Source organism: Felis catus, chromosome D4, assembly GCF_018350175.1.
Source record: "Felis catus isolate Fca126 chromosome D4, F.catus_Fca126_mat1.0, whole genome shotgun sequence".
Taxonomy (NCBI): domain Eukaryota; kingdom Metazoa; phylum Chordata; class Mammalia; order Carnivora; family Felidae; genus Felis; species Felis catus.
In genome coordinates, this window is record NC_058380.1 from 11,906,168 (window position 1) to 11,920,920 (window position 14,753).

The 14,753-nt window shown below is 41.7% G+C and overlaps 1 protein-coding gene across 6 annotated transcripts in view; it reads left to right on the plus strand.

Moving 5' to 3' along the window:
• Positions 1 to 14,753, plus strand: part of TJP2 (tight junction protein 2) — a 129,970-nt gene that overhangs the window by 99,802 nt on the left and 15,415 nt on the right. For all 6 annotated transcript variants that reach the window (XM_023243331.2, XM_019815742.3, XM_006939079.5 and 3 more), the window contains 9 exons: positions 1,383 to 1,491; positions 1,596 to 1,729; positions 3,765 to 3,831; positions 4,639 to 4,789; positions 10,565 to 10,673; positions 11,924 to 12,134; positions 12,862 to 13,049; positions 13,911 to 14,006; positions 14,583 to 14,662. In XM_023243331.2, the coding sequence (XP_023099099.1) occupies positions 1,383 to 1,491; positions 1,596 to 1,729; positions 3,765 to 3,831; positions 4,639 to 4,789; positions 10,565 to 10,673; positions 11,924 to 12,134; positions 12,862 to 13,049; positions 13,911 to 14,006; positions 14,583 to 14,662 (1,145 nt within the window). The remainder of the gene's footprint in view (positions 1 to 1,382; positions 1,492 to 1,595; positions 1,730 to 3,764; positions 3,832 to 4,638; positions 4,790 to 10,564; positions 10,674 to 11,923; positions 12,135 to 12,861; positions 13,050 to 13,910; positions 14,007 to 14,582; positions 14,663 to 14,753) is intronic.

Genomic DNA, 14,753 nt, shown 5'->3' on the forward strand with positions numbered 1-14,753 from the left:
ACAAAAGCTTCTGTTTTAAAATTTAATTCGGATAAGTAGTGGTTATTTTCTTACTAAAGTATCTGCTGATACTAGTTTTCCAATATGAAATTCAGGTGGACTTGTGAACTCCCCAGTGGAATCTGTTTTAGGCCACTGAAAAAAAACTTGTTCGTAAAAAATATATGTGTGAGTGGCTCAAAGACCTAACCACATCCATTTGTAAATTGTTTAGTCTTGTACTTTCTTGCATATGTTTAAAAAGCGGTATTAATATTTCAAATAAAGGGAAGGTTATATGGAAGATAGCTGAACAGTCAGAATGGCTGAATATTGTGGTATTCATCAATTAGCAATCTGTGTCATCTCTTCTGTCTTAGGAAGCAATACTCACTTCTTAAATCTGAATTACACATGGGGTCACATTTTAACGATGCAAAAACTTACCAATAAAAATAAGTAGGTATGATACTGACTAACCATCTAGTACTGCCTTTGTGCAGAAGAACTTGGAAAATATTAAGTACTCAAGTTTGAAGACAGACATGTTGATTTTTTTTTTAAGTTTATTCATTTTTGAGAGAGAGAGAGAGAGAGAGAGGGAGAGAGACTGTGTGAGTGGGAGAGAGGCAGAGAAAGAAAGGAACACAGAAGCCGAAGCAGGCTCCAGGCTCCCAGCTGTCAGCACAGAGCCTGATGCGCGGCTCAAACTCACAAACTGTGAGATCATGACCTGGGCTGAAGTTGGATGGTTAACCAACTGAGCCACCCAGGTGCCCCAGCCATGCTGATTTTTAAAAGAATTACTTTATGAAACCGTACAACTTAGGTTAACTTCCATCATATCAAAAGTCTAATCATTTGGTTACTGCTATGAGTGCAGTGCAGGAAAACAGAGCAGGAGAAATAATCCCAGTATGCTAAGCTTATAGGTTATTTACTTGCTATTTCAAGTGTGATCCTTAGCCCATTGGCTGCATGAGCCTCTGGGAGCTTGCTGGAATCACAGAATCACAGGCCTGATTGTGTGCTAGAATAGCTAGTCTAACAAGATCCCAGGTGATTCATATGCACATTTAAGTTTGAGAAGCACTGCTCTGTGTGGTTAAAAATGAGTGGATACATGTATGATCCAGTAATTGAATTCTGACTCCTCAGTAGCAGCTTTGACGGAAGGTGTAATGAAAGAGGAACATAAAATTCTGAATTTGGCTTCCTCTTTATTAATTAATGTCTTTCCCTTCAAAGGCTCAGATTTGCTTCAAGGGAAGACTGCTAGACTAACAGCACATTTACTCCTGCCTCTTTTCCATTTCTCATATTGGCTTACCCAGAGAATAATATCACTTCTGGTACAGTCTTCAATATCTTAATAAGAAGTCTTTTCTTATTTTTGAAACCAGATATCTCAGAAATAGAGTCAAACCGATCATTTTCTCCAGAGGAGAGACGGCAGCAGTATTCCGATTATGATTATCATTCCTCAAATGAAAAGCTGAAGGAAAGGCCAAAGTAAGATGATGTATACTTTCCCTCATGCGCGACACCGTGAACGTACACACATACATTTTACAGATCTGTTGCATTATGAGACATTAACATGATGTGTGCTTAAGTTCAAGAGAGGACATGCAGAACAGATGGTCCAGGATGGGCGCCACACCCACTCCTTTTAAGTCTATGGGGGACGCTGCAGCTGCACTTGGCACAGAGAACAGCAAGGAACCCAAATACCAAGAGGAACCGCCAGGTGAGGCTCCTTGTAAACAGCTGTGTTCGGAAGTATGTGCTTGGTCATTCCAGAGGGTGGCCAGAAGGAGAGAGAAGTTATTAAGAAATCATTCAGATATGTGGAAGAGGCACTCCAGTCTCTTTTAATATTAAAAAAACTTACAAGAATAATAGCCCTTACCATATGCCAACAGATTGGTCACATTTTTTAAATATTTCACTATATTTATGGTCTTTGTGTTTCCCATCTCTGGTCCCAACCTGAACTGCTCTGCTCTTAACATTTCTGACACCAGGGGCGCCTGGGTGGGTCAGCTGGTTGGGTGTCCAACGTGGGCTCAGGTCATGATCTCGCAGTTCATGAGTTTGAGCCCCATATTGAGCCTGTTGCTGTCAGCTTGAGCCTGGAACCTGCTTCAGATTCTATTTCCCCCTCTCTCTCTCTCTGCCCCTCCCCCATTCTCTCTCTCTCTCTCTCTCTCTCTCTCTCTCTCTCAAAAATAAATAAACATTAACATTTCTGACACCAAACGTGTGGGTTTCTTCCCCTACTCAACTACCAATTCTCGAATTCTCCAGACACCAACTGATCATCCTACAATTCACTTCAGTCCTGGCACTGGCTACCCAGAGTTACGTGCCGACCCCACAGGTTAAGCATTCAGTCCCATAAGATACTTTCACTGCAGACACCACTGCAATCCCCAGGTGCCCCTATACTTCTGACCAAATCAGCTCTGAACCAAGGGTTCCCATAACCTCCTCCTCACTCTGGTTTGATCATTTGCTAGACTGGCTTACAGAACTCAGGGAAGCACTTTACTTCCTATTACCGGTTTTTATACGACAGAGGAACAGCCAAATGGAAGCAAGGTATAGGGTGAGGGGCACAGAGCTGCCAGGTGCTCTCCAGGCGTACCACCCTTCCTAGTATCTCAGTGTGTTCACTGACCCTAAAGCACTCCAAACTCCATAGTTTATGGATTTTACGGAGGCTCTGTCATGTGCGTGATCAGTAATTAACTCAGTCTCTAACCCCTGTCCCCTCCCAGATGGTGGGGAGGTAGGCTGAAAGTTCTAAGCTTCTAATCATGGGTTGCTCTGTCTGGTAACCAGCCCCATCTTGAGGCTATTGAGGAGTTATCTCTTTAGAGACAGAGATAGAGGAAATTCTAAGGGATGTAGGACTTATGTCAGGAACTGAAGGCAAAGAGGAAAGAGAGAAGATTGTCCTGGCACCCGTTATCACTCCGGAAATTACAGGGATTTTAGGAGCTCTGTATTAGGAACTGGGGGCAGAGACTAAATGTGTGTATATATATATGTGTGTGTGTGTGTGTGTGTGTGTGTGTGTGTGTGTGTGTGTGTACACATATACATATATATACATTTAGTCTCATATATATATATATATATATTTGCTTTATTTCCTTTATTTTTATTTTGAGAGAGACAGAGCATGAGCAGGGGAGGGGCAGAGAGGGAAAGAGAGGATCCCAAGCTCTCAGGGCTCATGACTCAGGGCTCGAACTCATGAAATTGTGAGGTCTTGATCTGAGGTGAAATCAAGAGCTGGACACTCAACTGACCGAGCCACCCACGTGCCCCCCGAATATATATATTTCCAATCCCGTCACAGTTAAATTTTGTCTTATTTGATTAACTGAAGTCCTTTTGTTTCCCACTTCTGATCTCAACCCATCCTCCAGCCCTTCCCCATTGCCCTAAAATTATCATCGTGATTTTACATAATAAATATTTATTGATGGTAAGGGCAGATTTATGTGGTTTTTAAGGTATATAAAATGTTCTTTCGCATGTGATTGTGCACCTGGGATTTTGGAAATTTCTTACCTCACTTATTTTGAGAAACTATTCGTACCTGCTAATGCCTCCAAATTAAATTTCACCTTAAAGACTTATTTTTGTTGTCTGATGTGATGATTTATATGTAGCATAAGGTACCGATTTGGATTTTTGTGGATTTTGTGATCTTTATAAAGACAAACTCACTCTCGTTCTCTTGTTAATGATAGATGGTTTTTAATCCACAGCTCCTCAACCAAAAGCAGCCCCAAGAACCTTTCTCCATCCTAGTCCTGAAGATGAAGCAATATATGGGTATATCTTTCAGCCTCCTCTCTCTTTTCCTTTCTCCTTCCACACACCTCAGTGTCCTTAACTGAAGTACAGAAGAATGGTGTTTTTTAACTGCAGATGGCAGTTTTGCATATAATGGGCCACCGATAACCAACCTCTATTGTTAGTGTTTATGAGAAAGAGAAATAACTTGTAGGAAAAGAAAAATGTGGAATTTGGCGAACTTTGTAATGTTAACTTTGCTTGTCTACTTATCTGGCTGCTTTTCCAGAATGTGATTCTGAGTATTTGAGTTTGCCAAATTGGTAACTCTCAAATAGGTGAAATGTTGCTTAACTACAGGACCTTTTTAGGGTTGTAGTATCCTGACGATCCTAGCGTGTGGAGGGAGGATAGAAATGACACAGTGCTCTGCTCTGGATAATGAGAACCCGTGTGGTTCAGTGGTGGTAGAGAGGGGCAGCTCCTGGAGTAAGATCCGACCTTGCTGGACCCAGGTTGTGTCTCCATTTGGCAAGAATCCTGTGGTGGCAGCAAACTTTCCTTTGGAAGACTCCTAAAGTGGGAGTCAGATGGCCTAGCCCTGCCTTTTGTTTGCTTTCTAATCTTGAATGAGTTTATGTAAACACCTGTATTTCTACTTATTAACCAGTTAAGTGGGCCTGCTGATGTTCATCTCACAGTCCCAAAAAAGATAAAGTGATAAAAACGAGAGATTTTTAATATGTAAATCTCTCCATAAATAGAAGAAATTAAATCTTTCACTAATGTTCTCCCTCACAAAGAAAAATCTCCCATCTTTCTTTTCTAAAACTGAACCGATTGCAGTCCCAATACCAAAATGGTGAGATTTCAGAAGGGAGACAGCGTGGGCCTCCGGTTGGCTGGTGGCAATGACGTTGGGATATTTGTGGCTGGCATTCAAGAGGGGACCTCCGCAGAGCAAGAAGGCCTTCAAGAAGGGGACCAGATTCTGAAGGTAGGAAAAGACCAGCCCCGTTTCTAGACGTTACTGGGGAAGAGCTGATTATAAGGGAAGTGTCTAGCTCGTGAAAATGGACCAGTAGCAGGTTTGTTCGTGCTAAACATAAGTTCTGTTTCCCTGAATGGGCCCTGTCTTCTCAGTCCTGGAACCCAAAACTCATGCCCATGCCTATGGGAATTTACAGTGTTTAAGACCCTTGCTAAGATTTTTATTAGTAAGCTTAACAAAAAGATTGAGATTCTAGCTTAAGGCCTAGGAGGAAGACCTCTCAAAAGATCTTGCTAATGTTTGTTTTTTTTTTTATTGATTCCCTGCCTGGTTGTCACTCTTAAGGCAGTGTGCTGAACTTGAACAAGGGTGGGTGTTGGCTTAGATCATCAGCCTTGAATCCACTCCCAGCCTCTCATTAGTTCCGTGACCTTGGTTTAACCCTGACACTCAGGTTTCAGTATCTGTTCAATGGGGATGAGAATACCTGCCTTGCAGGGGCCCTGGAAGATTGGAATGGATAACACTCACAAGGCATTTAGCAGAGTTCCTGGCACAGAGCAGGAAGGTCAATGTCTGTTCTTCTCCCCACTGGGAAATAACAAGTTGCTGCCACTCAGGATGTTGTTTACATCTAAAATTGACCAGGAATGGGAATTTCTGGTTAATCAAATATTGGTCCTTTTAATTTTTTTTTTTCAACGTTTTTTATTTATTTTTGGGACAGAGAGACAGAGCATGAACAGGGGAGGGGCAGAGAGAGAGGGAGACACAGAATCGGAAACAGGCTCCAGGCTCTGAGCCATCAGCCCAGAGCCCGACGCGGGGCTCGAACTCACGGACCGCGAGATCGTGACCTGGCTGAAGTTGGACGCTTAACCGACTGCGCCACCCAGGCGCCCCAAATATTGGTCCTTTTAAAGTTACTATATATATGTTTATATAATCTACTACTTTTAGAAAATAAACTCAGCTTTGACATTTCATGAGATACATATAATGTATTTTCCATTGGCTTCTGAATAAAGAATGTCAAATACCTCGTGACTCTGAAAATACAGGGAACTGTCTTCACTGGAATTTCTGCTTCTGTAAACTTGCATTTCTTATGAGTTTATTAGGGGGTCTGGTAAAAGTATCTAGGTTCAAAGGAGAGAGGAGAAAAAAAGTTGCAGAATTCCCAAGGAAGCAGGCAACAGAGCCCCAAAACAGGTGGTCCTCTTCCTTGGCTCTTGGCCTCACTGCGGTAGTTCAGATTTCATTTCTGGAGCAGATGAAGGGCAAAGCTTGATCATGAGCTTTGCTGAAGCTTTCCAGTGATATTCTAAACCTTCCTTGGCTCTGGTCAGGATCCTAGAAGACCAAGTGTACCTAAGTGAACCTGGTGGTACCACGTGATCCTAGGAAATACCACTTACCAAGTGTTATCGATAAGAATCCCATCAGAGTGCCAGCTCATACCAATTTACTTTTGGGCTGATACCAAAGGAGAGAAAGTATTATTTCCTAACTCATGTGGGGCTATAGGAAGTCAGGAATGGAAGCCTTTGCTCATGAAGGTTCAAGAGTAAAATATTTTTGTATCCTTGGGTAAAAAAGATTTTCTGAATTCCCATGAAAACATAGTGGATTCACCCCAAGGCCTAATAAGCCTCTCTAAGTTGTTAAAGATAGGAGAGTCATTTCCATGTGTAAAAGTCATGGTATGCAATATTTATACTTAAGAAAGTGTCTTATTTTTTGTTATCACCCTAGTAAAAGACAAGAAGAAAACTATGGGAACCAGCCTTTTTTTTGGGCAGTAATCCCATCTGAAGGTCAGACAATAGATGGTCCTCGTTCTTGGGAGTGAATACATTTTCTGTTAAGGAGCTCTCAGCTTTACAAAAGGGTAAAAAAGACTTGAGCTCACCTACTGGGGCAGAGAAGCTGCTATATAATCAAAAGCTGTAGCTGATACAGAATCCTTTTCAGGCTTACAGCAGACACGGCTAGTCCCCGTAGACTACTAAATAGATTAATGAAAGGGGATATTTCTTGGAGAGGACTGTACAACCTAACCTTCCAGTATCAAAGTGCTGTCCTGGCCTTTTTAACTGTAATTTGTTCCAGCATTCACGGCCAAATTGAATATGTGGGGAACTCTGTACATATACTAAACACTTTTCTTCTGTTGAGGGTTTTTTAAGTGGAGCTCTTCCCTTTGTAAAGATGGCAGCCTGACATGTGGAATGAACACACCAGCGTACTGTGGCAGGATATCTGCCTTATCCATTAACAGAAGTATATGTTTTCATGTTTGGCATAACTCTTTGCTTATTATTTATCTGGTATGGTTCTTATTTCTCTTTCAGAAACTTTTATGGGATGGAAGAGAGAAAGAAACTCCTCTAAGTTTTTAAATGTAGCTACCATGTGTGATTTAATTTTGACCAGTGTAGTTTGTAGCTCGATGGAAGGTCAGTCTCACATGGCCATAGGATGGACAGATGGACCCTCAAGGTCTTCCCTCAAGCCCTATGGCCTTATCTTATTTAAATAAAATAAAGATGGGGTGCCTGGGTGGCTCAGTCGGTTAAGCATCTGACTTCGGCTCCGGTCATGATCTTGCAGTCTGTGAATTTGAGCCCCGTGTCAGGCTCTGTGCTGACAGATCAGAGCCTGGAGCCTGCTTCAGATTCTGTCTCCCTCTCTCTCTGCCCCTCCTCCACTTGCGTGCATGCTCTCTCTCTCTCAAAAAATAAACATTAAAAAAAATTTTTTAAATAAAAATAAAGGCATATAGAGTGCATACAAAAACATGTCGCCATATACAGACACAGGTGTAGATATGAAAATGGCACAAGAAAGGATTAGATTCTAAAATCTGATGATCCCTAATTAGGGGATAGAGAGATGGAATGACAGATACCCTAACTGATAAATACTGTTTCAAAGGAAAAGTTAATGGGATTGCTTTAGCAAGTTACTTTATTTCAAAAGCACCAAGTGTCAACCTAATGCCTGTTTTCACTTAATCATAAATTCCCTTCTTAATTTAGGCTCAATGCTTTTTTTCAGTGATAAAGTAATAAAGACTTCCATAGTCCTCAATGACTGAAAAAAATATTTCGTAGGAATTCTGTATCTTCTTTTTACTTCTATATTGTTAAAATATTAGGTACTTAAAAATTTTTTTGTTTAATGTTTTACTTAGAGTCATAGTGGAAGAGGGGCAGAGAGAGAGGGAGACTGAGGATCTGAAGTGGTCTCTGTGCTGACAGTAGAGAGACCCTAATGCGGGGCTTGAATTTAAGAGCTGTGAGATTAAGACCTGAGCCAAAGTCCCATGCTTAACTGACTGAGCCACCCAGGCGCCCCTAAAATAATTTTTATATTTGCTTATTTTTGACTATTCTGTTTTAAAATGATTTTATTTTTTATTTATTTTTTTTTAATTTTTTTTATATGAAACTTATTGACAAATTGGTTTCCATACAACACCCAGTGCTCATCCCAAAAGGTGCCCTCCTCAATACCCATCACCCACCCTCTCCTCCCTCCCACCCCCCATCAACCCTCAGTTTGTTCTCAGTTTTTAACAGTCTCTTATGCTTTGGCTCTCTCCCACTCTAACCTCTCTCTTTTTTTTTTTTCCCTTCCCCTCCCCCATGGGTTCCTGTTAAGTTTCTCAGGATCTACATAAGAGTGAAACCATATGGTATCTGTCTTTCTCTGTATGGCTTATTTCACTTAGCACCACACTCTCCAGTTCCATCCACGTTGCTACAAAAGGCCATATTTCATTTTTTCTCATTGCCACGTAGAATTCCATTGTGTATATAAACCACAATTTCTTTATCCATTCATCAGTTGATGGACATTTAGGCTCTTTCCATAATTTGGCTATTGTTGAGAGTGCTGCTATGAACATTGGGGTACAAGTGGCCCTACGCATCAGTACTCCTGTCTCCCTTGGATAAATTCCTAGCAGTGCTATTGCTGGGTCATAGGGTAGGTCTATTTTTAATTTTCTGAGGAATGTCCACACTGCTTTCCAGAGTGGCTGCACCAATTTGCATTCCCACCAACAGTGCAAGAGGGTTCCCGTTTCTCCACATCCTCACCAGCATCTATAGTCTCCTGATTTGTTCATTTTGGCCACTCTGACTGGCGTGAGGTGATACCTGAGTGTGGTTTTGATTTGTATTTCCCTGATAAGGAGCGACGCTGAACATCTTTTCATGTGCCTGTTGGCCATCCGGATGTCTTCTTTAGAGAAGTGTCTATTCATGTTTTCTGCCCATTTCTTCACTGGGTTATTTGTTTTTCGGGTGTGGAGTTTGGTGAGCTCTTTATAGATTTTGGATACTAGCCCTTTGTCCGATATGTCATTTGCGAATATCTTTTCCCATTCCGTTGGTTGCCTTTTAGTTTTGTTGGTTGTTTCCTTTGCTGTGCAGAAGCTTTTTATCTTCATAAGGTCCCAGTAATTCACTTTTGCTTTTAATTCCCTTGCCTTTGGGGATGTGTCGAGTAAGAGATTGCTACGGCTGAGGTCAGAGAGGTCTTTTCCTGCTTTCTCCTCTAAGGTTTTGATGGTTTCCTGTCTCACATTTAGGTCCTTTATCCATTTTGAGTTTATTTTTGTGAATGGTGTGAGAAAGTGGTCTAGTTTCAACCTTCTGCATGTTGCTGTCCACCTCTCCCAGCACCATTTGTTAAAGAGGCTGTCTTTTTTCCATTGGATGTTCTTTCCTGCTTTGTCAAAGATGAGTTGGCCATACGTTTGTGGGTCTAGTTCTGGAGTTTCTATTCTATTCCATTGGTCTATGTGTCTGTTTCCGTGCCAATACCATGCTGTCTTGATGATTACAGCTTTGTAGTAGAGGCTAAAGTCTGGGATTGTGATGCCTCCTGCTTTGGTCTTCTTCTTCAAAATTCCTTTGGCTATTCGGGGCCTTTTGTGGTTCCATATGAATTTTAGGATTGCTTGTTTTAAAATGATTTTAAAGGTACTGAACAAAGATTCCAAAATGTCTTTTTCTTTGTGCCACATTTCAGTTTTACTTGCTTTGTAACTTACCTTTCAAAAGCTAATTACTGTGTCCCCTCTTTGGTCGATGGGGGATAAATGTTGTGGCTCCTTGCCAGAAGCTTAAATATATAAGTCTATCTATTAGGCTAATGGTCTGCCATTTAAGGCTAATGCTCTTCAGTTTCATAAACACATATTAAAAACCTTTTAGGTGACAGAACTTACAGGAAAAAGGTGGAATTACATATTTTCAGGCTTTTATTTGAATCAGCTTAAAGTGTTAATGCCTTAAGTTGGGCCAGCATGCTTGTTTTGCCATAAAACTCTACCACTCCCTATAGCATTACAGTTATGTTTCATAATTGTATATTACCTCCCTGACCACCTCTATGGGAGACTCAAAGAAGAGACAGACACACAAACATAATAAGAAGGTTTAATCTGATCCAGTGACAAATCATTGATGGAATGGCCTATTTCTAAGGGACGGTTGGCAGTGTGGGGAGGCAGGAGGGTATGGTGACTCACACAGCCTAGGCCCATAGGAGGTATTGGGAGGGTTTCAGTTGGGACACTAAGGACTTTTTTATATCTGGGATTTGCTTTGGCAGGCCCTGATGAAAACAAAGAGACAAAAACTTAGGTGACATCTTTAAAAAAACCTCTTCTTCTTCTTGTTTTTTGTTTTGTTTTGGTTTGGTTTTGTTTTTTGTGTTTTTTTTTTTTTTTTTTTTTTCGGTTTGTTTTTCTGTTTGCCTTATCAGGTGAACACACAGGATTTCAGAGGGCTGGTTCGGGAAGATGCCGTTCTCTACCTGCTAGAAATCCCTAAAGGTGAAATGGTGACCATATTAGCTCAGAGCCGAGCTGATGGTGAGCATGTTTGGTTATTAGTTTAATGCGGGGAGTGGGTGAAGGGAGGAAGGATGAGAGAGGTATCTTGGGACCAGAATAGGTAAGTCTGGGTATTAAAAAACTGAAGTATATCTTCACACTCAATTTCTGAGTCATAGGTATGTGGAGAAAATTTGGGTACCATTTAATGTCCTACAGAAATGTCTTCTGTGCACCAACTGAAATCATTTTACCAGTTGTGTCAATTTGGAATAAAATTGCTTTTCTGAATAGTGATCTGTCCTTAAGTACTGCCTGGAGTTTATGGAGTTTCCATATGCAAGGTACAAAGGGCCCCATCTGTGGATCAACTCCCACATTAATGCTTATCTGACAAGTTGCTATACCCTTATCTTGACAATGCAAGTCTGACAACTTGCTATACCCTTTCAGACTTCATTGTTCTCATCTGTAAAATGGGGGTTGATAGCATCTTCCCTGTCTGCTTCACGGGTTGACTGGCAAGTATATTAGGGCTCTCTAAAGCAATAGAATCAATAGGATATATATATGTGTGTGTGTGTGTGTGTGTGTGTGTGTGTGTGTGTGTGTGTGTGTATAGATGTTTATTATAAGGAATGGGCTCACATGATTACAGAGGTTGGCCAAGTCCCAAAATCTGCAGGGTGAGCTGGCAAGTTGGAGATCCACGAGAGCCAATGATTTGGTTCCATTCCAAGTACAGAGGCCTGAGAACTGGAAGAGCTAATGGTGTAGTTACAGTCTGAAGGTTAGCAAGCTCACAACCCAGGAAGACCTGATGCTTCCATCTGAGTCTGAAAGCAGGAAAAAAGCTGATGTCCCAAAAGCTGATGTCCTAGTTCTAAAGCAGGAAGAGTTTGTTTTTTCTTACTCAGTGAAGAGTTCCCCTTTCTGTTTTATTCAAGCCGTCAACTGATTGGCTGAGGCCCACCACATGAGGAAGCACAATCTGCTTTACTCAGTCTACTAATTTAAATGTTAATGTTCATTCCAAAACACCCTCAGTTACACACAGAATAATGTTTAACCAAACATCTGGGCACCCTGTGGCCCAGTCAGGTTGACACAAAATTAACCATTATGGTGACTCATGGAGTTAGCTTTCTGTCCTTGTTTGAGCCCTGATTCCCATTGGGTCTGTTCACTGAGTTTACTAAATGAAGAGAAGTAAAAAGGGTGATCAGGGATAGGAGAAGCTGGTAACTGTGAAGCAGAATGCAACATACAACAATGCTTTTGTTTTTCAGTGTATAGAGACATCCTAGCTTGTGGCAGAGGGGATTCGTTTTTTATAAGAAGCCACTTTGAATGTGAGAAGGAAACTCCACAGAGCCTGGCTTTCACCAGGGGGGAGGTCTTCCGAGTGGTAGATACGCTGTACGATGGCAAGCTGGGCCACTGGCTGGCCGTGAGGATCGGAAATGAGTTGGAGAAAGGCTTAATCCCCAACAAAAGCAGGTATCAGAGATCATACACTCTCATACACCTCTCCTAAGTGTTCCACAAATCAATACAGTCCCTTCCCTGCTCAAAAAGGAAGCCCCTATAACTTCATCATTTGTCGTCGTGTCTTCTCCCGTCACCTATTCCACCTATTCTAATTTATGAGGTGTGGCCCGGGACCGTGAGATACCCACTAAATGGTCTGCTGTACTTAGTTAGCATCATGTGGTTGGCTGTTGCACCTGGCTGGTGTTTCAACGGTTTCCAGGGGAGTGCCTGCCACCTTGCGTAGCCTACAAGCAGATTACCAAGCGGCTGTAGCAAACCAACACGCCTCTCAGAGACAGGTTGCCCTTGTCCGATGTCGGGCCCGCATCCTTGGATGGGGCTGATCTATCCCAGTTAACACTTGTTGGTCGGCTGACTGGGGAAAATAGTAAAGATGATTATACTTTGGCATGGATTTTAGTTATGTTTATTGTATTCCATCCTACCAGAATGAGCCAAGTTTATTGTGTTCTGAGCTATTTTCTGGTAGGTTTTCTGTGCACCCAACCGTTCTCTGCTTCCACTGTGTGGAGAATGTCCCCACGTTTCCCATTCTGTGAAACCTCTTCGGTGTCAAGTTGCATCTTCTCTATTCCAAGTTCATAAGCAGTATTGACTAGACTTGGTTTATTTTAACTTCATTTGTGCATTTTCTGGCTTTTGAGATTTACTTCCTGTGGTGTTTTTCTCTCAGAGCTGAACAGATGGCCAGTGTTCAGAATGCCCAGAGAGACAATGCTGGGGACAGAGCAGATTTCTGGAGAATGCGTGGTCAGAGATCTGGCGTGAAGAAAAACTTAAGGAAGAGTCGGGAAGATCTAACAGCCGTTGTGTCAGTTAGCACCAAGTTCCCAGCCTATGAGAGGGTTTTGCTGCGAGAAGGTGAGGAAGCTAAGTGGGGCCTAAGGAAATGATCTGACTGGGCTCTGAGCCTGTTTTTCTTCATTTTCATACTGTAACAGTCAGGTTCAAACTTACCATACCACTTAGACCAATGCCAGGTTATAGCGTTGGAATCACACTCAAACATGAAATAAAATTTCCAAAAAAGTGAGCTGTGCCAACTCTTACATGGAGGTGTATTTCCACATCTTATGTTATTTAATTTTTTTAATTTTTGGGGGGGTGGAGGGGCAGAGAGAGAGAGGGAGAGAGAATCCCAAGCAGGCTCCAGGCTTAGTGAAGAGCCTGATGCAGGGTTTGATCTCATGACCCTGAGATCATGACCTGAACCGAAACCAAGAGTCAAAAGCTTAACCCACTGAGCCACTTGGGCACCCCTTCAGTTATTTCTTCTGATACTACCATTCAAAAGTTTTCATATATTGCCTATAGTAAAGTTTTTTTTTAAGTGTTTATTCATTTTTTGAGAGAGAGAGGGAGAGCACGAGTGGGGGAGGGGGGAGAGAGGGAGACACAGAACCTGAAGCAGGCTCTAGGCTCCGAGTTGTCAGCAGAGAGCTTGAGGCGAGGCTCGAACCCATGAACCATGAGATCGTGACTTGAACTGAAGTCAGATGCTTAACTGACTGAGCCACCCAGGTGCCCCAGTAAACTTTATCTTTGACACTAGGGAGGGGAGTAAAGGCATATTCTTCAGGAAAGAACAGGGCTGAAGTGAGGGAGGGAGGGCACACCATTTCTTTTTTTAATTATGTTCATCACTAGCCTATAAAATACTTTGGCTTCTTATCTTAATAGCTGAGGAAATGTGTTTCCATGGCCTTTCTTGTCTCATTTCAGCTGGTTTCAAGAGACCTGTGGTCTTATTTGGTCCTATAGCAGATATAGCACTGGAAAAGTTGGCAAATGAGTTACCTGACCTGTTTCAAACTGCTAGTAAGTCTGTTGATGATCTTTTCCTCCCCAAATTTTCAGTTTGAGAAATATCTAATATAAAGGAAAAATGGAAAAAAAGGAGAATACCCACATACCCTTCATGTGCAGTCACTGTCACCAGTCAGAAAGTTTGCTATATATCACCCCTACCACAGACACAGATACACACTCTTAAAATTTTCTTTTGAGCCATTTGAAAAGTTTGAGTTGTAGAAGTTGTAACATTTTTTTAGCCACGTGAGTCTTCTCAGAACAAGAGCATTCTTCTATACAGTGACACTGCCAAGAAATTTAACATTGATAAAACCGTACTGTTTAGTATATATTGTGTTTATGTCTACAAAGACAGAAGTAGCCTCCTCTTTCTACTTTATTTTCTAACATTGATATCTTGCAGAGTCCAAGCCCCTTGTCTCACCTGTGGGACTATCTGCTTCCTCATGATTAGATTTCAATTTAAGAGGTGGTGTGGGTACTTCTCCTCTCTCTTTAGGGTGGCACCTTATGTCAGACTGATGGAGTCTCTGATTTTGATTTCTAAAAAAGTTGGTTAGCCCCTTGTTTTTGCTTTTGCAGAAACGGAACCAAAAGATGCAGGATCCGAGAAATCCAGTGGGGTGGTGCGGTTAAATACAGTGAGGCAAATCATTGAACAGGTGAGGAAATTCATCTGGAGGCCATGTTGTCGGAAGGAATTAGCTCATGGTTTGCTGGAGTCTTTTTTAGGACAGAATCTGTTTTCAATAA